Genomic DNA, 21,497 nt, shown 5'->3' with positions numbered 1-21,497 from the left:
CAGTAAGTAAGACTAATATCTACTGCATGCGCTAAGGTGTAACTTTCCTCTCATAAAAACTACTCTTCGGACGTTCTCGTTCTTACCCCTAGTTCTCAACTCTGTTCAGACGGAACCCTTGCCAGAATGTCGAAAGTAACAATCTTGGGTGCTGGGTATGATCTACTGCACTCTCCATTAAGGAAGACACACTGACGATCATATCATTAGGATTACCGGCATGGGAATTGCAAGCCAATTACCCAAGAACACCGAAATTACAATCCTGGGCGACTTTCTACCCGGCGATGCGATGGACCAGCGTTATGTCAGTCAATGGGCCGGTGCCATCTGGCTAGGCGTCCACGACTCAACACCGTGGGAACAGTCGATGCAGCTGAACTCATTTTCCGAGCTATGGCGTATTGCAGAGCGACACCCCGAATCCGGCATCCGGCAGATTGAAATGACCGAGATTATGGACAACGGAGACCCGACGGAAGTATGGTATCAAGGAAAAGTCCCCGGATTCCGCTTCATGGCGCCTTCAGATCTTCCCCAAGGCGCGAAATTTGGCATGAAGTTCCAGACCGTCGTCATCACGCCGCCGACATTCCTTCCCTGGTTCCGACAGCACCTGGAAAACCAGGGCGTGAAGTTCCAGCGTACCTATGTCAAGACTTTGCGGGATTTGAGAGGTATGGGACACGATGTTCTGATCAACGCCACTGGGTTCGGTGCTATGAAGCTGCTCGATGTTGAGGAGAAGCGCATCACGCCCGTGCGGCAGCAGAATATCAGACTCCGCAAAGAGGGCTACAATAGGTGTTATATCCGCCGTGGTCCAGACGGATACTATTCCACGGCATTCGCGCGTGGTGATGGCACGATCTATATGGGCGGGATCAAAACCGTTGGTGAATTCGATTTCACTGCGTATGAAGACCAGCGCAAAACGGTTAGTCTTTTGTCTCTTGTCGTGATTTCCGAATCGAGTGCTTATACTTAGATATAACCCAGATCATGCAGCGTCAGCACGATAATCAGCCTGATGTTTTCCCGTCACCCAACCCCCTCGACTACGACTTTATTACGGACCATGTAGGTGTGTTCCCCATTATTGAGCACCAGAATGGCGGCATTCGCGTCGAAAAGGAGCTTCTTCATGGGCAGAAGGTCATACATGCATATGGACAGGAAGCCGGTGGGTTTACTTTCAGCTTTGGCCTTGGTCAGGAGGTGTCCAAGTACGTACAGGAATATTTGACCGAGCTACCGAAGCCTGCAGAAACGCCTATTCCCAGTAAGCTGTGAACCCTTATGGTTATGCTGGGGGAAGAAGCTGGAGGACGTCTCTTTGTATTAATGAATGGACTTGGAATCGTTGGTGCCTCTCTCAATGTGTTGGCCTAATCTAGAACCATAGTCAATTATCGGGACAGTTGAAGAAGGCCAATCTCGGAACAAATCAAACAATTCATATCCCAGACCTATGTCGTAGATAACGGCGATATAGTACATGTCTTGAAATCAGCGTCAGCGTGGTTATGGAAGATTGACGCGAGAGGCATACTTGACAGGTGACGGGCATCCCGTTATCCCGAGAGAAGTCCCAGTGTGAAAATCCAGGCTTGCAATACTGATTAATTAAAAAATATTGATGCCTTGGCACTTAACTAATGACTTCTGCCCTGGTAGCTGAAAGCTCTCACCACATCCTGAAGTGCCATACGTCCAGAGTGCAATTCCAACGACCCCCCCTCCTCTTTTATCTCCACTAGTCTAGTGAGACGCTGAGCCATCTCGTCGTCTATATCACAGGCGGAAGGATCGTCGGTTAGGGCCACACCTACTCCACATTCGTCGTATTTAGCCAACGAGTGGCGTCGGATGGCTACCGCCCTTATTCAAACATGCCTTGTTGGGCGTCCACACGAGCTTTATGGCTATACCTGTGGTCATGCATGAGCGCCTTGTTATGTGCGTATCGGACCCCTGGCCAATCATCTCTTTCACTGTCTATTGGTATCTCGGGTAAAGGCCAAACCTAGAAAGCCAATCGTCAAGATAGGACAAGAAGTACAAACATATCACACCTTTCAGCTAGAGCTCTACCGAAAAACAATTGATACGGCATCCGAAGTATCAGTAGAAGAGCCAACATGAACGAACCAAAAGGCTAGCACAAATTTTGACTAATCCTTGGCAAGGCAGAGTCCGGGGTAGGTAGTCCGGGGTTGTGTGAGCTCGGGTAGCCGTCCGAATAGGAAATCAAAGCCACAAACCAGTTAGTAAAGACAATTAGGTATATCAAATTGTATCTAGATACTCATCAGTTGTGGAGTCTTTCTTGTCCTCGGCTCGTCGCCCACCAATTTGAACAGATACTTAAAGGCATGTCATGATCGAGACGATGTTTCGGAGTTTCTGGCGTAGATCTTCTTCCAATATCCCTTATCAAAGCTCATGACTCAATTAGTTACATTGAACATGTCTGACAATATAAAGTCCAAGGACCTGGAGTATCTCGATCGCTCCCCTTCAAAACCCTCCTCCTACCGCAACGTCCAGACTGATGCCGTTTTTGGAGAGATTACCGAGGACGGCCCCAACTATCGTGGAGTAAGTGTATTTGGACTGGATACAACCGGTCATAATATTAATACCACATTAGCTAGGATGGTTCGCTACTTCGATTCTCATGACCAAGACAATGATTGGATTGGGCGTTCTGTCCATTCCTGCAGCATTCGATGTCTTGGGTCTCATTCCTGGAACAATCTGTCTCTTGGCCATTGCCACGATGAATATCTGGTCCATGTTCGTGGTTGGAACGTTCAAGCTAAATCACCCGGAGGTTTATGCTATAGATGACGTCGGCTACATGTTGTTTGGCGTCCCCGGACGAGTGGTTTTCGGGGCGATATTCTGCACCTGTGAGTATCGACTACTCTGTCCACCTCTCTCAGTCGCTTACCACTAACCTTCGAGCCAGATTGGATTTTTGTCTCTGGATCTGGAATGCTCAGTGTCTCAATAGCCTTGAATGCAGTCTCAACTCACGCCACCTGTACTGCGACTTTTGTGGCCATTGCCGCCATCGTCACCTTTTGTCTGACCAGTATCCGCACCCTGGGTCGCATGAGTTGGATTGCTTGGGTTGGTCTGTTCAGTACCATGGGCGCTAGTGAGTCCTGACTTTCCGTGTGTGTTGTTCCAGTCGCGTCCCACTAATGGCACTAGTCCTCACCCTGACTGTTGCTGTCGGCGTCCAGGACAGACCCGCAAGTGCACCGCAGGTGGGCCCTTGGAAGCCAGACTATGAATTGTTCAAAAAGCCATCTTTCCAGGAGGCTATTACAGCAATCTCCACTATGATATTCGCATACGCAGGCGCCAGCGCGTTCTTCGCTATCGTGGCCGAGATGCGTGACCCGAAGTACTATGCTAGATCACTCACCATATGCCAAAGTCTCGTGACTGCAACTTACTTGAGCATTGCCGTTGTCGTATATTGCTTCTGTGGATCTTACGTAGCATCACCTGCTCTTGGGTCTGCGGGCGTTCTCATGAAGAAGGTGTGCTATGGGATTGCTATTCCTGGCCTCCTTGCATCAACAATCATTCTGTCTCATGTGAGTTCTTGCTGCTCTAACTCTTGGATTGAAATACTAACGTTTTCATATCAGTTATCGAGCAAATATCTATTCATTCGCTTACTTCATGGTACTGAGCATCTGACTGCGAACACTGCCCGCCATTGGATAACCTGGTTCGGCTGCACATTTGGTGCCACTATCACCGCATATATTATTGCCAGTGCCATTCCTGTGTTCAACAGCCTGGTATCACTTATTGGTGCACTGCTAGGCACACTCATGTCATTCCAGCCCATGGGTTGTATGTGGCTCTATGATAACTGGAAAGGAGAGCGAACACGCACTTGGTACTTGATGGTAACCTGGAGTATCTTCATGATTATTATAGGAACCTTTTTCATGGTAGCCGGCACCTATGGATCAGTGGTTGAAATCATCAATGGTTACAAAGAGTCTGGAGGTTCAGCTGCCTGGTCATGCGCTGACAATTCCAACTCTGTATAGGGCATATCAATGTGAACATGTGGCAAAGCTTCTTTATACCGATATTCTAGCCCGGTAGTGAGTCATATACCACTAAAGCTCCAGGTCTGAATGAACAGAAGAGAAACGTTCTTCCAACGCGGACTGCAGATAATTTAATGTATGCTTGTTGTGAAGTCGTGGACTCGTGGTCCCATAAATTCAGAGTGTCAGCTCCGGCTGCCGCGAGCCAGTCCGCGGCTTCATTCCACTCAGTTGCCATGTGGCATGGCGCCCAGCGCCAGCGGACGTTAATCCCATGGCTCATGGGTGTCTATGGTTTTCTAGTTTCTGACAGTTCAGAAATCAAGTAGTACTAGTACATAGGGAAGGAGTTGGCACCCATAGTTCAGCCCTATGGGGGATACTAGGGCAGCCACATCCAAATGTCTAACCCTAACTCGAGAGACCCAAGACCTCGGGACGAAGTAAATCCGGCGCCTGCCGGATGACTTCATCGCCCAGGGCTTGGCACTGGGTAATTGCGATGTGCGCACGGGCATACCAGGGTAAGCCAAGCCTGCTTTAGCTTCCCCACTTGGCATGATGTCACCTCCAGGGCTGGGCATGGGCATGGCTGTTTTCCTTTTCCTTCTTTTTTGGCCATGTTCACGTTGACGTTGACGTTGAGGATTGGATATGGATGGGTAGGAATAGGGATATGTAGTAAATTTTGATATTTTTTTTCTCCGTTTCACAAAATGTTCGGTATATACAAATGCCAGGTTGGACTTCGTTTCCAACGGAAATGAAAGCCAACAACAACATGAAAAGTAATCCAGCTCTTCTCTAGAAAAATAACGAAAAGAAAAACAAAAACACGACTCCCGTCATAACGGTCATGATGAAGGGGGCATCGGCGTGTGGAAACGCCTATTAGGACGGACTCTCTAGTCAGTGGAAATTTCTCTCTAAATATTGTAAATGTGGAACGCAGGCTGTCCAAATACCCCCCTCAAAAAACAATCCGGGTATCCAAGAGAGAAAATGTGTGATGTCCGGTTGATATGATCGTGATGTAGATTCTCCCCTATCTCTGTGTCTCAATCGCATGCCCGGGTGTATGTGTTGTGCGTGCTATGAGATGCACAAGCTTGGCCGTGTGGTCGACGGACACATGCGTTGTGTCGTTCGGGCGACTTGAAATCGTGGCATACCGTCGTTGCAAGTATTTATAAAAAAATGTTTATTCGTCATCGCCATGACCCCGATCTTCCTTGTCCATCCAACCGCGAGACATCTCCACGGCTTTGGACCACTTTTTATACATGCGGGCGCTTTCTTTGTCGGACATCACAGGGGTAAAGGAGGCTCGGTTGGCGCGGTTCATGTGCTTGAGTTCGGCGAAGTCTTTCCAGATGCCAACGGCAAAGCCGGCGGCGATCGCGGCACCCAGAGCAGTAGTCTCGTGCATTGAGGGGCGCTCAACAGGAATGCGAATGATATCAGCTTGAGTCTAGGGAAAACAATAGGATTAGCGTCGCGATCTGAGTACTGATTGAGGCACTGCAACATACCTGCATGCAAACGTCGGAATTACTCATGCCGCCGTCGACAGCCAGTTCGGTAAGGCTCTTGCCACTGTCCATCGCCATTGCGTCAAGGATGGCTTTCGTTTGGAAGCAGGCGGCTTCCATAGTTGCGCGGGCAATGTGCCCTTTTTGGGTGTGGGCAGTGATTCCCCCTTGGTGGACGTTAGTCTGAACGGACGTTGCGGAGTAGAGCAGGAATCATCACTTACAAATAGTACCCTGGGCATCATCAATCCAGTAAGGAGCAAAGAGACCACTGAACGCAGTGACGAAAATGCAGCCTCCATTATCTGGTACACTGGCAGCCAGATCGCTGACCTTCCGGGAGTCGCGGAAGAAGCCGAGATTGTTCATAAGGAAAGACACACCACTGCCAGCAACCGCCACACTGCCTTCCAGTGCATAGACGGCCTTGCGGTCCCGTCCTAATTGGAAGCCCACGGTGCCGAGCAAACCGTGTTTCGAGATAACAGGTTTTTCACCCACGTTGTAGAGAAGGAAGCATCCAGTACCATATGTGTTCTTGGCCATTCCCGGGGTGAAGGCACAGTGGCCCACCAAGGCTGAAGCTTGGTCACCCAGACAACTGGTGATGGGAACACCCTCTAGTGGCCCTTCGGCCACCTTACCGAAGCCCTCGGGATCAGCGGAGGGGAGAATCTCCGGCAGACGAAGTTTGTTTCGGTCAATGTCAAAGAATTTCAAAAGTCTGTCATCGTATTGGAGGGTTTCGAGGTTCATGAACATGGTGCGCGAGGCATTGGTCACGTCCGTGACCAGACGCTTATTCTGCGGGCCACCGTTCAAGTTATAAATGAGCCAACTGTCGACCGTTCCAAAGGCAGCTCGCCCGTCATCATATGCTGACCGGACATCGGGCAGGTTGTCGAGCATCCATCGTAGGGTGACAGATGAGGGGTATGTGGAGAGGGGTAGACCGCAAATGTTGACGAGATCATCAGCTCCGGGCTTTTCTTTCAATTCGCGTACCAAATCGACGGTACGTGTGTCGGTCCAAGTAATTGCGTTGTGGAGGGGCTCGCCGGTCTCCCAGTCCCAAACCAACGCGGTTTCTCTTTGGCTGGTGATGCCAATGGCTTCGATATCGGAGACGGTGTGACCGAGGGCCAAGAATGAATTCATAGCCTCTTCGATACAGATATAGACCGATTCAACCAATTCGTAAGGGTCGTGTTCATGCCATCTGTGTAGGTGCGGGGCAATTAACATGGAGGGGTTCTCATTCGGGGACGGAAAGGAGATAGTGACCACCTACCCTGGATGTTCATGAATCTGACGGAACTCGGTTTGGTATTTGGCGACAGGAACACCTGTGCAATCGAAAATGATAAATCGTGTACTTGTCGTACCCTGGTCAATGGTACCGATGAACCGATTCTTCAAGTCGACATCTGCGTGCTCTTCATCCTGCAGAAGCGAGCGGTCTCCATCGTTTCTCTGCTTTGGTCGGTAGTCCATACTCCGACGGTGCTGGTTCATTGCCTCCTCCTGCTGCAGATGTCCATCGGAAGTCTCGAAATCCTGAGGCTCGGAGTCGCCATCGACGCTCTCAAAGTCCAACTCGAATGGGTTCCGCATCTTCCAAGATGTGTGTGTATATGAGTGAAAAGAAAAGAAATTAAGTGAGAAGACCAATTTACTGTCCTCGAAATTTAGAGAAGGAAGATGACGGAGGAGGGGAAAGAACTACGAGGTGGCGGTGTTGAGGATGGATACGGGGACCAGCTCCCGTGGCAGAAAAGTGGAGCGTGACGTATCAGAGTGGTCAGGTATAAACTTGAATGTTGCTTTTGGCGTTCTTTCACCGTAACCAAGGCGATGCGGGGAGGAATTGATAGGATAGGAGAATATTGTATAGAGTTGTAGGCGGGCGATTGATGTATGTTGATAAAGGGGGAGGAAATTAAGAAAAGAGGCAGCAGAAACAGAGAAGAGCAGCGAGTTGGCAAGAAACCAGGGCAGACTCTTTATCCAAAGGGGTGGACCAAGTTGTAGGTGGGGGGGGGGGAGGGAAAAACCAGGAATCCGGTTCGAGGGGGCACTTTTTTTTTGATCAGAAGACCTCGTCACCTCCCCTCTTCTTTCCCCCACTATTTCTTCTTTCTCTTGTTAATCCATTATTCCAAGGTTATTCCAAGGTTAGATCGAGATCTTTAATTAGGTTTAACCTTGATCTCCTTTTTATATCGTCAGACCATTCTATATCTCTCTATCTCTTCATCTTAAAGACGACTACCTATACCATAGTACTCCCCCCATTGATCTGGATCTATTCTCTCTTACCAACCCTATTGTCTCAAGCCTGGGCACTCCACAAGCCCCGTCGATCGTACACATGACACGGTCCATTTTTCCCCTGCAGTCTCTCCAGTCGTTCTAGAACCCCTCCCCTTTTTTTTAGCCTACTTTCTTAGCAGATTAAAACGAACCATTCCTATTCATGGAGAAAATTCCACTATCCGGAAGAATTATTGATTCTTAAAAGCAATATGGCCTATGGGGAAGGGGGAAAAAGCAACGGGAAAAGAAATAGAAGAATGGAGAGAGACCCATTCCTACGGGTTCTAGTCGGAGCCAAGAACATTCGATTGCATTCACCCTGGGGAACAGACCTCACACTCTCTCATAATAGTCTCATTCCATCATACTCATTCCAATTGATCAATATCCTGATCTCATCTTTGATATATGGATCAAGAATGGTCCAATCGCGAATCTCGGGAGATGACGTTTCCATAACCAGGTTCTTATCCCCCGGTCTTGGTCATCCGGCTTAATTGCCCTATTAGATGTCCTCAATCTCTAGTCAGCTAAAGAGAGTCGAGACCTACAGTAGCTGACCCTTTTTGTCAAGCCCTGTCAGGGACAGGGACGTGCGAGTATGGAGTACGGAGTAGATCACGCGGAGATATGGAAAGAAGCAAAGAGAAGAGAGAAACAATAAAATTAAGAAATTGGCTGATCTATGGAGATTCCAACGTGCTTTCGCAATCGGGACGTTTCTATGTGTACCTCGCATGCAGGCCTCGCTTTACCTTCCCTATTCCGTACGCAGTACTTTGGTAGCGGAGCTCCAAAAACCACTGTGCTAGGTACAACGACAGACCCTATTGTTTACCCAGCATTCAAGGAAGATTTCGAGGGTATTGAAGAGCGGGTGCAATTCAATTGACTAGCTTCACAATCGATCTCTAGTTGATATTTTCGGCACCCCGTGACTCAAATGGGATCGACCTACCCTTCCCTGTTACTACTTTTGGAAATGGATGCCCCTCGGGGCCTCGTCGGCTCCGATCTGCGGCAGCCCGTGACCAACAAAGATGCCGATTACCATTCCTTCTAGATAGCTCCATAGCTGCCCAATCTGGGAAGGTATTCCTGCAGTTCTAGATCAAATTTGATGCCAAGAATCACTTGCTTTTTCGGATCCGTGTTTGGCGCGAAGGTTCTTTTTATTTATTTTCCCGCGTGAACGCTGAACCCACCTATATCCATGGATACTGTGTACTGCGTCGCGTAGGCTTTACGTTGTACATATACATATGGTACCCACCCCGGTTATCTACTCAATGCAGAATCGAGATTCCCGCCGAATCGGAACAAAGAACATGGAGTTGTGGTTACTTGGACGAGAGCTCTTAACATCTCCATCACAATTATTGACACTCCAAAAACAAAAGAAAACTTTCAGTGGCCGCCCTAGTGCGTTCTGTGTATATTCTACAGGTAATCACGGAAATGCAAACATCGAGATCAATCTCGGGGAGTTGACGCCCCTCGCCTTGTCGCAAGGCAAATTTAGTCGGTCTCCTCCTCGAGCTCGCTGCGACGGCGGGCATCGGCCTCCTCCTTCTCCTTCTTCTGCAAGAAGATCAGAGCGTTGATCTTGTCCTTGATGCTGTGCTCAGAGGTAAGGGTCTGCTGAATCTGCTCACGGCCGATCAAGGTAGCAACGATGGAGGCACCGACAACGAAGGTCAGGACGAAACGGTACATGCCGTACCAGTGGGGAGCGCGGCCAGCGGCAGCGGCGCGAGCATCGTTGTAGTAGAGGAAGGTGAAAGCGAGGAACTGGCTGATCAGGGCGTACTCGACGGGGAAGAGCAGAGTAGGCCAGGCGACAGCGGGGGCGATCACACCAGCGGCGTAACGGCGGTAGCCGAACTTGCCGCCGTAGCCAGCCCACTCAAGACCCCAGTGGACGGCACCGAGGAAGGAGAGAATCTAGACCGGGGACGGCGATTAGCAAACTTGAAAACCTAATGACTCATTGCTCAAGTAGAGAGCAGCCGGAACACTTACAACGGCACCGTAGCCGACCTGGATGGGCTCCAGCATGTGCAGCATGAGCTCAGCAGACTGACCAGAGAAGATCAGACCATCACCAAGGGCAGCAGCGCGGTTGATCTCGTAGGAGAGGAAGACGGTCTGCAGGGAGGTGGCCAGGTAGGGCACAACACCAGCCATACCGAGGTAAAGGGCCTCCTTGGGGACCTGGGTCAAGCTGAAGGTCTCCTTGATGACTTTCTAAAATTCGAGATCATGAATTAGTAAATGCGGACCACTCCTACATGTGAGCGGAGATACTTACCGCCTCGGATCGCATACCCGCCATAACATCAATATCTTCCTCTTCCTATAGTAACGACGGTTAGCCATTGAGTGCTTTGGGCAAATGATAAGGCATTGTGGGGTCTCTTACCTTGGCCGAAGTAGACGAGTAGCGCACAAGAGCGGTGGTAACGGGCTTGTGAGCGGTAAGCGCGAAGCGCGGAGAGGAGCTACGGATCACATTGCGGGCGGACGAGGTCATCTGGGCCTTGCAGATCTGGTGGCCCAGAGCGGAGCGAGCCACGAAGGCATTGGAGCTCGAGATAGCGCGGAGCGCGGAGCGGGCGGCGACGTTGCGGTACAGCATGGTGGGGAGATGCAGCTTTTTGAGGTTGTCGGGTTAGCAAGTTGCGGGAGAAAAGCCTCGGGTATGACCGGACAGCAGTACCAACGCACCCAATTGACCTGAAAAGAAGCTGGAGAGAGGTGGAAGAGTGGAGATTGAGGGTATACACCCGTAAATGACTTGGTCTCGAAGTCGAGGGCGTAGGTCTTCCGGCAGGGAACAAATAAGAATATCCAGAAATGAAGTGACCGAGTGATGAGGTGTGGTCTGCTATTCAGGCGGATCACAGCGACCAAAGATGCAGAAACTTACTGCCTCAGGCTAGTGATACTGTTGCCTGAGGCGTCTAAGTGGTTCGGGGTTCCTGCCCTAAGCTGACTAACTTGGACCTGGCTACGTCACTCCTGGGGTAAACAAGTGTATCCACCAGTACGGTACAGTTTCCGACAGTTAAGGGGGGTGGCTCTCAGGGCATCGCCTCGTGCTTGTAAACCCCTCAAATAACTTACACAGTAGAATAGTTAGTGGACACATCACTGTCCTCCCAACATCCCATGTAGTGCCAAGCATCTCCTAGTCTAAGTACCGGGTACCTTTGAAGTACCCCTGTAGTGGCGGAAATGCGGAAGGTGTAAGAGGCTGTACCCTATCTGTACCGAGTACCGCCGCATACCCTTTGCGTAACAGATAACTAGCACCTCTCTTGGTCCACGCAAACAGGGTCATTTAGCTTGGCTTGAATACCCAACTTCATTCTGTCTCAATATTTAGCGCATTGTGTTTTCTTGCTACACTCTATTTCTGACATAACGTTTAATTACTTCGAGATACCGAGTTCTGCTCTGTTTGGAGGGGAAAGTTCCGCCTCGGTATCGCGCGTGCTCCCAGTTCGCTCATCTGGATGGTCTGAATGTCCCCTGTCAACCTGGGTTAGTAGAAGCAGCCCTTCCAAACAAAACAGTCGACTGTGAATTACGCTTCGCTCCTTAACTGAATCACCACTGACTTGCACCCTACTCCCAATTACAGGCTATCATCAAATTCCGGACGTACGTACGCATTGAAGCGATCTCCGCCCCGGCCATAGTGCCCAGCCACCAGGCCCGGTCAACGGCCGCACGCCGCCAACATGTTGGAGGGAGTGGTTGCTAATTTGCTCAACCGGTTTCTGGGCATCTACGTCAAAAATTTCGACGCTAAACAGCTCAACATTGGGATTTGGTCGGGCGACGTCAAACTAAAGAACCTCGAACTGCGCCGCGAAGCGCTTGACCAGCTACACCTCCCGTTGAACGTCGTCGAAGGCCACCTCGGACAACTCACACTATCCATTCCATGGTCGAACTTACGAGGCAAACCGGTGAAGGTCGATATCGAAGATGTCTTCCTGCTCGCGGCACCCAGAGAAGATGCGGATTACGACCCAGAGGAGGAAGAACGGAGAGCGAACGCGCTGAAATTGGATCGGGTTGAGAGCGCCGAGCTTCTGCGGGAGCGCAATGCGGAGGGCATGAGTCAAGAGGAACAGCGCCGAAACCAGAGCTTTACGCAGAGCATGATTACGGCTGTGGTAGACAACCTGCAGATTTCCATCAAGAATGTGCATTTCCGCTACGAAGACTCCATCGCTTCGCCTGGACATCCGTTTGCTGTCGGTGTGACCCTCAAGGAACTGAGTGCAGTGAGCACAGACGGCGAATGGAATCCGACTTTCATCCAATCGGACTCCAGTGTCACGCATAAACTGGCTGTTCTCGGCGCGCTCTCGGTCTATTGGAATACAGATGCCACACTCCTCGGAACTGGGCGAGGCTCTGATGTAGGCGCAGGGGCCCAAGGAATCAGCCGGGATGAATTGATGGAGAAACTAAGGACTGCAATTGATGCCGATGAAGGTAATCAATTCATGTTGCGTCCCGTCAGTGGCCGTGCTGGACTTGAAATGGATAAGTCGGGCAAGCATGATCGCCCCGCAATCAAAGCGAGATTGCTCTTCGAAGAGATCGGCTTCGTTCTAGATGACAAACAATATCGCGACGCATTGATGCTGGTGGATCTCTTCCACTACTTCATTCGCCATCAAGAATATAAGAAAATCCAGCCGAAGTCCTCACCGAAAGAGGATCCCCGGGCATGGTTCAGGTTCGCCGGAGAAGCTGTTCTAAGCAAGATCCACGACCGTAACAGACGTTGGACCTGGGACTACATCAAGGAGCGCCGAGACGACAGAATCGCATACATCGCCTTGTTCAAAAAGAAGAAGAAGGGAGAGGCCTTCACTCCCGAAGAATCTAAGGAAATGGAGCGATTGGAAGCCAAGCTCAGTTACGAGGATATCCGATTCTGGCGCTCACTTGCACGGAACCAGCTACGAAAAGAGAACGTTGGGGTTAAAAAGCCCGCGGAACAACAATCATGGTCCGACTGGTTCTGGGGCGCCAAAAAAGAGGAGTCTGAGGAGACTATGACCGAAGAGCAGCGACAAGAGCTGTATAACGCCATTGACTGGGATGAAAAGAAAGCCATCGCAGAGAGTGTTGACGTGCCTCGGGAATGGGTCAAGCTCCAGGTCAACTGGAGTCTTCGAGCCGGTAGCTTCACCTTGCTCCAAGATCCCCATGGTGCAGCAAACCAAGTCATGAAGCTAGTATTCGACAACTTCCGAGCCAAGGCCCTTCAACGATCTGATTCCTACCTCCTTGACCTTGACCTCGGTGGATTGAAGATGTATGACGGCACCACCCCCGGGACTCTTTATCCCCAGATCGTCAAGGTCAAGGATTCGCTCCCTGAGCCTACAAAGGAAAGCGAGCCGAGTGAGGATGACGATGACCTCGCCTCACAAGCTAGCGCTGATGACGTAGAGGACGAGGACAGTCTTTTCCATCTGCAGTTGGAGAAGAACCCGCTCGAAAGCGATGCGGATACGGCAGTCAAAGTCAAGTTGAAGAGTATTGAAGTTATTTATAACCCTCGATTCCTTGTGGGGATCGTCAAATTCTTTGAGCCACCCGAGAGGCATATGGAATCGATCGGTGCTCTTCTTGACACCGCCGGAGCCACTGTCGAAGGGCTACGGCAGCAAACCCGGGCTGGCCTGGAGTTTGCCCTGCAGGAGCACAAGAAGGTTGATGCGCAATTCGATATTCACGCGCCCTTGATTATTGTCCCGGAAAGTATCACACAACCCAGTTCGCTTTGCTTGATTCTTGATGCAGGCCATGCCAGTGTCAACAGTGAGTTGGTCGACCGCCAAGCGATGCGGGATCTCCAATCCAAGCAGAGCAAGCAGTACGAGGAGGAAGATTACAAGCAACTAGAACATCTGTTGTACGATCGATTCCTCATCAAACTGGACTCCACTCAAGTCCTCATTGGACCGGGTGTGGAGGCAACTAAAGCCCAACTCAATACCGATGTTGAGTCTAGGAATTTCCACATCATCGACCGTATCAATGTCGACTTTGCGCTGGAGATGTGTATTGTACCAAAGGTAACCCAGCTTACCCGAACACGTATCTCTGGGCATCTTCCGGAGCTCCATGCATCAATGTCAGACACCAAGTACAAGGGCTTGATGAAATTGATCGAAATTGCAATTCCGCACTTTGACGAGGAAAAGCCTTCTGATCCTGCTGCCGCAGCAGCGGCCAAGGAAGAAGCAGCCATAGCCACGCGAGCCAGATCAGCATCCTTCAACCCGTCGGCCCAACGTGATCTTCCTGTTGTTGATGACGATGAGGAGTCTGAAGCAGACAGCGAACAAACAAAGAAGAGCCTAGATACACCAACCAATATCCATCGCCGGGACTTCGAGTTCAAATTCACTGTTGGCCGTCTCCGTGGCTCTCTTTCTCGCGCTGACCCTCATGATCCGCAACGCGATCATTTGCTAGTTGAGCTGGTTGCTGAAGGGTTCCAGCTGGACTTCTACATGCGTCCGTACGACATGGTTGCGGAAGTTATTTTAAAATCGTTGAGCGTGGACGATTATATCGAAGAGAATCCAATTCCTGAATTCAAGAGAATTATCTCATCCAAAGGCTTTGATGCGGATGAAGACAAAGACCTGTTCCAGCTCAAAATGGTGCGGGTAAAGCCTGAGTCTCCTGAATTTGAGTCGACATATGAAGGAGTTGCCATGAATCTTGACATCTCAGTCTCGACCATCAATCTTGTCGTGACGAGGAAGACACTACTCACACTGCTGGACTTCATTCTTCTTACATTCACCAATCCTCAACAGCCAGTCGAAGCAAGTACGGAAACGGATAAGGCGATCGAAGGAACAGAGAAAGTGGAAGAAACCCCTCAGCAAGCTGGGAAGATTCGCATCAGGGCTGATCTTAAAAGTATTGCGCTCATTCTCAATAACGACGGCGTCCGCTTGGCAACGTTGAGTCTGAACACTGCCGACGTTGGCATTTTCCTGGTGGGCAGCTCTATGCTCATCCAGGCTCGGATAGGCAGTCTGACTCTGGTCGACGACGTCAACCTTGGTGCCGCGGAGGACTCTGATATCCGGCGCCTGCTGACGATAGAAGGAGATAACTTCGCCGACTTCAAGTACGAGACCTTTGATCCCGAGAGTGACACATACCCTGGATATGATTCCGAGGTCTATCTGCGGTCTGGTTCAATCAAAATCAATTTCCTGGAGGAACCCTACCGAAAAATCATCAACTTCCTCGTCAAGTTTGGCAAGATGCAGGCCATCTTCAACGCAGCTCGCCAGGCTGCTGCCAACCAGGCCAACCAACTTCAGGAGAATGCTTCGCGCATGCGGCTTGACATTGTCGTTAAAACGCCAATCGTGGTATTCCCACGCGTTCTGACGGATGATCGCCCAAGGGACACAATCACAGCTCATCTTGGTGAAATCTACGCTAAGAACCAATTCGTCCCCATGGACGAAGGAAAGGACAGTCCTGCTGTCAATGTCATTTCCACTGGTGTGCGCAATATCCGCCTTACCTCGAAATTCCATTTCGAGGATGATACATCCGAGGAGCTTGAGATGATTCAGAAGGTCAACCTGGACTTTAGTATCTGTTATCTGGAGCACCAAACCAACAACCCACGTCCAGATATGGAAATTGAGGGCTCGCTGTCTCCTATCAACCTTCGAATCTCCCAGAGTCAGCTCAAGTTCTTGCTGGAGCTGTCAAAGTCGATACCGGGTGCCTTTGTCACGGATGTCGAACAGCAAGAGCTTGAGGCCCTCGAATCTTTGCCTTCGTCCGTGACTGAACCTACGAGAGAAGCTACCTCAAAGGCTGTGCAGGCGCAGAATGACTCGGGAGGAACGCCCACCGATGACAACGAGAACAAGGAGACTTGGGTACGACTCGATATGATCTTCAAGGTCGACAGTGTCGGATTAGAGCTTATCCTAGCAAACGACGACCAACCTGTCGGCCGTCTGGAGGACTCGAGCCTGTCCAGATTCTCTCTCAATGACACCAGAGTTAAGCTGCGCATGTTGACGGATGGTTCATTGGAATCAGAGCTCCTCATCCATTCGTTCTCCATTCGCGATAGCCGCAAGCAGGATTCGAACAAGTTCAGAAACATCATGTCCTTGATCAATAACGATGTCCAGCAGCAGTTCATGGCTAGCATCTCTGTGTCTGGAGGACCAGAGAAGCATCTCATTGCGATGCTGACTATTGACAGTCCTCGTATTATGTTTGCCTTGGATTATTTGTCTGCTTTGCAGTCATTTAGTCAGTCTGCATTTGCCTCTGCGGAGCCGACAGAAGTTATCGAGGAAGAGAGTGAGACGGCCGACGAATCTGAAACAGACTCTGCGGCTGCTGTTACTTCCGACAAAGCTACAACCGAGGATTCTACGGGCAATGCTACTGGAGCGACCATGACCGTGTCGTTCCGGGTTAACCTTGTTGATGCCCAAGTGATCATGGTGGCTAATCCTGCCATTCCCCACTCTGAGGCAATTGTCCTTGGTACCAAGGAAGTCCTCATTTCCCACCAAAACGTGTCCACTCTTCAAATCCAGAAAGTTGGTATGTTCCTGTGCCGCATGGATAAGTTCGAGACATCTCGACTCCGCATTCTGGATGATTTCACACTCGAAATGTCCATTGATAGCCGAGGGCAAGACAAGGGATCTGCTTTGACTTCAATTGAAGTGCACCTTGAGCCTTTGGTCCTGAGGTTGTCTCTACGTGATATTCTGATGGCGATCCAGATCGTCAACAAAGCGGCTGAGATGAGGGCTCAGAATGCCCAGCAGGTCGAAAGTGGGGAGGCGAAGAGGATCGCAGACGTGAAAACCACCAGAGCGCGTTCGTCCAGCAAGGCAACTTCTACTATTGCTAAGAGGGCTCGCCGTCTGAGTCAATCCGTTCAACAACAATTGGACCAGAGATCTGCGCCACAAACTTCAGTGCTCCTCAAGCGCCAAGAAATGTCTGCCAAGATTGATGGAGTCAGAGTCATTCTCATTGGTGACCTACATGATCTACCTTTGCTCGATTGGAGTGTCAAGAAGTTCAACGTTGATGTGCGCGACTGGTCATCTACATTAAATGCCGACACCAACTTTGAGACGTTCGTGAACGTGTACAACTTCTCAAAGTCATCATGGGAGCCCTTAATTGAGCCTTGGCAGCTGGGATTTCACATGGCTAAGGAGGTCAACCCGGACGTCTTCTCTTTCGATGTCTACTCGCACAAGACGATGGAGCTTACCGTAACATCTGCCACGATCGCACTCGCATCCAAATCATTCCAGTTCCTCTCTACGGACGAGGATGTTCTTTCCAAGCCGAGAGGCGCTGATGCTCCGTACAGAATCCGCAATTACACTGGGTTTGACCTCAGAGTTTGGGCCGATGTCAGTGCAGGAGAGGAAGGGCCAGCTGCAAAGCTCACCGATGGGGAAGAAGCCCCATGGCGATTTGAAGATTCGACAGCTGTCCGTGAGACACTAACACCTGAAGGCCACTGTGGAGTGGTTGGTGTCAAGCTGGAAGGCAGTGGCTTCGATAGCATCAGCCGCATTCCTGTTGTGCGTGAAGGCGAAACAATCTACGCGCTGAAGCCAAAGCAGGACAACGTTCTTCATCGGCTACTCGTGGAAGTAACATTGGGCCAGGATAACGTCAAATACATCACATTCCGTTCGCCACTCCTCATCGAGAACAACACTCAGATTCCTGTGGAACTGGGCGTTTTCAACCCCGGAGAGGGCCACTTGTTGAAGATCGAGAAGATCTTGCCCGGCGATGCACGACCGGCCCCCGTTGGATCAGCATTCCTTCATTCTGTCGTTGTTCGCCCAGATCAGGGATTCGGATATGACTGGTCACAAGAGCAACTGTTCTGGAAGGACCTCATCAAGCGACCCACGCGCACTGTCAAGTGTGTTAGTGAAAGCGGACAACAGTCTCCTCCGTTCTACTTCCAAGTCAACGCCACTTATGACAGCAAAGATTCACTGACGAGCGTATATCCCTACATGAGGATCCGGATCTTTGCGCCCGTAGAGATCCAGAACCTTTTGCCCTACGATTTCAAGTATCGCATCTACGACAAGAACACCAAGAAGGATTGGACAAACTTCCTGAGGAAGGGTGGTGTCAGCCCCGTGCACGTTGTGGAGCTCTCTCACTTGCTGTTGCTTAGCATCGATCTGGAAGATACGGTATTCCGCCAGAGCGAGTTCGCTATTGTCAATGGTAATGCCCAAGACTACCGCAGAGAGCATACCTTGGCTCTCAAGGATGAACGAGGTCTCCAACTGAAGCTGCAGCTTCACTACTTCAACATCCCCAACAGTGGTGGTGCTTTCAAGGTGTCTGTCTACAGTCCCTACCTTATCCTGAACAAGACTGGCCTTCCCATGGATATTCAAAGCAAAGCCTTCCTGCAATCTGCAAGAACTGCCGCTGGCCAGGGACTCAGAGCCGACCCAAGAGGCGGAGGTCGTGCACTCCCGTATATGTACTCTTACGCCAATGAGGATCAAAGAAACCGTTCTATCTTGAAGGTCGGCGATTCTGCGTGGAGCAAGCCGCAGAGTCTCGAGGCAATCGGAAGTACCTTCGAGGTCGTGTTCCCCGATCGCCAAGGCCGTTCAGAGTTCCATTCTGGGGTGTCTGTTGCTGAAGGTGAGGGCAAGTACAAGATGACCAAGGTGGTCACCCTCGCCCCTCGTTTCATTCTCAAGAGCAAGCTCAACGAGGATCTTCTGGTGCGTGAGCCAGGTTCATCTAACGTTCTCCAACTTCAGAATGGAGAATTGGTGCCACTTCATTTCCTTCGCCAAGTGCAGGAGAAACAGCTGTGCCTGTGCTTCCCAGGTGTCAACAATCAATGGTCCTCTCCATTCAGCATTGCAGATGTTGGAACCGTGCACGTCAAGTTGGCCAAGGCAAATCAGCGACAAAAGCTGGTCAAGGTTGACATCATCCTGGAAGGAGCGACTCTTTTCTTGCACTTCAGTATTGAGTCTCGCAATTGGCCGTTCTCCATGCGCAATGAAAGTGACATGGAGTTCATTTTCTACCAAGCCAATCCAAATGTGGAGGAGGATGATGACAATGAGGACCAGACCAGCGGCTGGAGACCAATCCGATACCGCATTCCACCGCGGAGTATCATGCCGTATGCATGGGACTACCCGGCGACAAAGAACAAGTCGCTCGTGTTGACCTGCCAGGGCAAAGAGCGCCACATCAAGCTCGCCGAGATAGGAAACCTGATCCCGATGCGAATTCCACCTTCTCAGCCTGGCGGACACCAGAAGATTATTGATATCAGCATTGCTGCCGATGGTCCCACCCAGACACTTGTGCTGTCCAACTTCAAGCCGTCAAAGAGTATGTACAAGCAACAAAGAGGACAATCGTCGCAGACCAGCACAAGCACTGGGTTCGAGGTCAAGGAAATGAACTCAGACGTCAACTTCAAGGCCCAGCTCCGCCTTGGTGGTATTGGAATATCGTTGATCAACCAAAATCTGAAGGAACTCCTCTATCTCACGTTCCGTGAGATTGAGATCAAATTCAGGGAGTCCAGGTTGTACCAAACTCTGAACACTACGATCAAGTGGATCCAGATCGACAATCAACTCTATGGCGGCATTTTCCCCATCTTGCTATACCCCAGTGTCGTTCCGAAGACTGGCAAAGAGATGGAAGCACACCCGATCTTCCACGCAATGGTCACACGGGTCAAGGACGACTCATACGGTGTTCTCTATATCAAGTATGCGACCTTGCTTCTGCAGCAAATGACGCTCGAACTAGACGAGGACTTCGTGTTTGCCATGCTTGACTTTGTCAAGATTCCCGGTGCCTCGTGGACCGAGGAACAGGAAGGCAAACTGTGCGATGAAAATCTCAACATTCCGGAGCCACAACAGGCAGACAATGGCCAGGATGTATACTTCGAGCTCCTCCATCTCCAGCCCATGCAAATGGATATTTCGTTCATGCGCACCGAGCGCGTCAACGTAGAAGATGCCATGCAGCCTTCTAATCCGTTGATGTTCTTCGTCAACGTCATGACAATGTCGATGGGTAATGTCAACGATGCACCAGTCCGCCTGAATGCCCTGATGCTCGAGAATGCCCGTGTCTCTCTGCCCCGACTCGTCGGCAATATCCGTGCGCATTACACCCAAGAATTCCTGCGCCAGATTCACATCATCCTTGGATCGGCGGACTTTTTGGGCAACCCTGTCGGCCTGTTCAACAATGTCAGCTCTGGTGTTGCCGCCATCTTCTACGAGCCATATCAGGGTCTGGTCATGACCGACCGTCCCCAGGAGCTGGGCCTTGGCATTGCAAAGGGTGCCACAAGCTTCGTCAAGAAATCCGTCTTCGGTTTATCGGACAGTATGGCCAAGCTCACTGGAAGTATGTCCAAGGGTCTTGCTGCTGCTACTCTTGATAAGGAGTTCCAGGCCCAGCGCCGCATGTCCAAGGTGCGCAATCGTCCCAAGCATGCGCTATATGGTATCACCGCCGGTGGAAATGCATTCGCAACTAGTCTAGCCAGTGGTATCGGTGGCTTGGCACGTCATCCACTGCAAGGTGCCGAGAAAGAAGGTATCCAAGGATTCTTCAAAGGTGTTGGGAAGGGTGTTCTTGGTCTAGCGACCAAGCCAGCCATCGGTGCATTCGATCTTGCCTCCAGTAAGTTTTTCCTCCTATCTCCCTGCTGGTCACCACATCTAACTTTTTTTTTCTCTAGATCTCGCAGAAGGCGTCCGCAACACCACCACCGTCTTCGACGCAGAAGGCCTCGACCGCGTCCGACTCACCCGGTTCATCGGTACCGATGGCATTGTACGCCCGTACTCTCAGCGCGAAGCTCTCGGACAGTTCTGGCTAAAGACTACCGATGATGGCAAATACTTCAACGAGGACTACATCGCCCATCTTGAACTCCCCGGTCGCGACATGCTCGTCTTGTTGACTTATGCGCGGATCATGCTCGTGCGCACAAAGAAGCTTTACACGGAGTGGGATATCCGTCTCACGGATATTCAGACTATCTCCAAGGAGCGCACAGGTATGAGTATCACTCTCAAAGGTGGTGCTAACGGGCCTTTCATTCCCGTTCAAGATGAGAGTTCGCGAAATTGGCTGTATAGGCAGATTGCTGTTGGTTAGTGCTCCTCTTCTTCTGGATTCTGGATCATAAGTCAAGCTAACCTCTCTTTTCTAGCGGTTAATGCTTTCAATGAGAAGTATAATGCCAGGGGATAAATGTTCCCCCTTCTTTTCCACGATGTCATGAGTTAATTTGCTCTGGTTCACTCAGTTGGTCTTATTCATGTACATAAGTTGCTTGGTTTTTTTTTCTGGCCTGTCCTGAGGCCCATTTTCACCTTACTTTCCTTATACGCAAGTAATGATCCTTTGCTCTTTCATGGAGCGTTCACGATCTGTTTACGTTCAATAGAGCTCAATC

At 50.4% G+C, this 21,497-nt stretch overlaps 5 protein-coding genes across 5 annotated transcripts; 3 read left to right on the top strand and 2 right to left on the bottom strand.

The window, feature by feature from the left end:
* Positions 1-126: 126 nt before the first annotated feature.
* On the top strand, positions 127-1,293 carry N7515_003530 (FAD-dependent oxidoreductase; the record flags this gene model as incomplete). The annotated part of the gene is made up of 3 exons (XM_056664274.1): positions 127-155; positions 211-937; positions 1,000-1,293. The coding sequence occupies 3 exons, from the start codon at positions 127-129 to the stop codon at positions 1,291-1,293; spliced, it is 1,050 nt and encodes a 349-aa protein (XP_056523331.1).
* A 1,176-nt stretch (positions 1,294-2,469) lies between these two features.
* Positions 2,470-4,082, top strand: N7515_003529 (transmembrane amino acid transporter; the record flags this gene model as incomplete). The annotated part of the gene is made up of 5 exons (XM_056664273.1): positions 2,470-2,601; positions 2,654-2,915; positions 2,975-3,166; positions 3,223-3,614; positions 3,669-4,082. 5 exons carry the CDS (start codon positions 2,470-2,472, stop codon positions 4,080-4,082), a joined length of 1,392 nt encoding a protein of 463 aa, XP_056523330.1.
* A 1,204-nt stretch (positions 4,083-5,286) lies between these two features.
* On the bottom strand, positions 5,287-7,231 carry N7515_003528 (glycerol kinase; the record flags this gene model as incomplete). The annotated part of the gene is made up of 4 exons (XM_056664272.1): positions 5,287-5,556; positions 5,618-5,784; positions 5,842-6,836; positions 6,909-7,231. 4 exons carry the CDS (start codon positions 7,229-7,231, stop codon positions 5,287-5,289), a joined length of 1,755 nt encoding a protein of 584 aa, XP_056523329.1.
* Positions 7,232-9,451: 2,220 nt separating this feature from the next.
* On the bottom strand, positions 9,452-10,855 carry N7515_003527 (DUF3429 domain-containing protein; the record flags this gene model as incomplete). The annotated part of the gene is made up of 5 exons (XM_056664271.1): positions 9,452-9,877; positions 9,956-10,180; positions 10,245-10,289; positions 10,356-10,586; positions 10,661-10,855. Coding segments are annotated over 5 exons (1,122 nt in total), but the record flags the coding sequence as incomplete, so codon positions are not given.
* An 824-nt stretch (positions 10,856-11,679) lies between these two features.
* N7515_003526 (membrane morphogenesis protein VPS13) lies at positions 11,680-21,292 on the top strand (the record flags this gene model as incomplete). The annotated part of the gene is made up of 3 exons (XM_056664270.1): positions 11,680-20,716; positions 20,775-21,191; positions 21,252-21,292. 3 exons carry the CDS (start codon positions 11,680-11,682, stop codon positions 21,290-21,292), a joined length of 9,495 nt encoding a protein of 3,164 aa, XP_056523327.1.
* Between the last annotated feature and the right edge of the window lie 205 nt (positions 21,293-21,497).

The sequence above is a fragment of the Penicillium bovifimosum genome (genome assembly GCF_028826915.1).
Source record: "Penicillium bovifimosum strain IBT 22155 chromosome Unknown utg000003l_segment0_segment0, whole genome shotgun sequence".
NCBI classification, from domain to species: domain Eukaryota; kingdom Fungi; phylum Ascomycota; class Eurotiomycetes; order Eurotiales; family Aspergillaceae; genus Penicillium; species Penicillium bovifimosum.
This window is presented reverse-complemented; position numbering and strand designations above follow the sequence as displayed.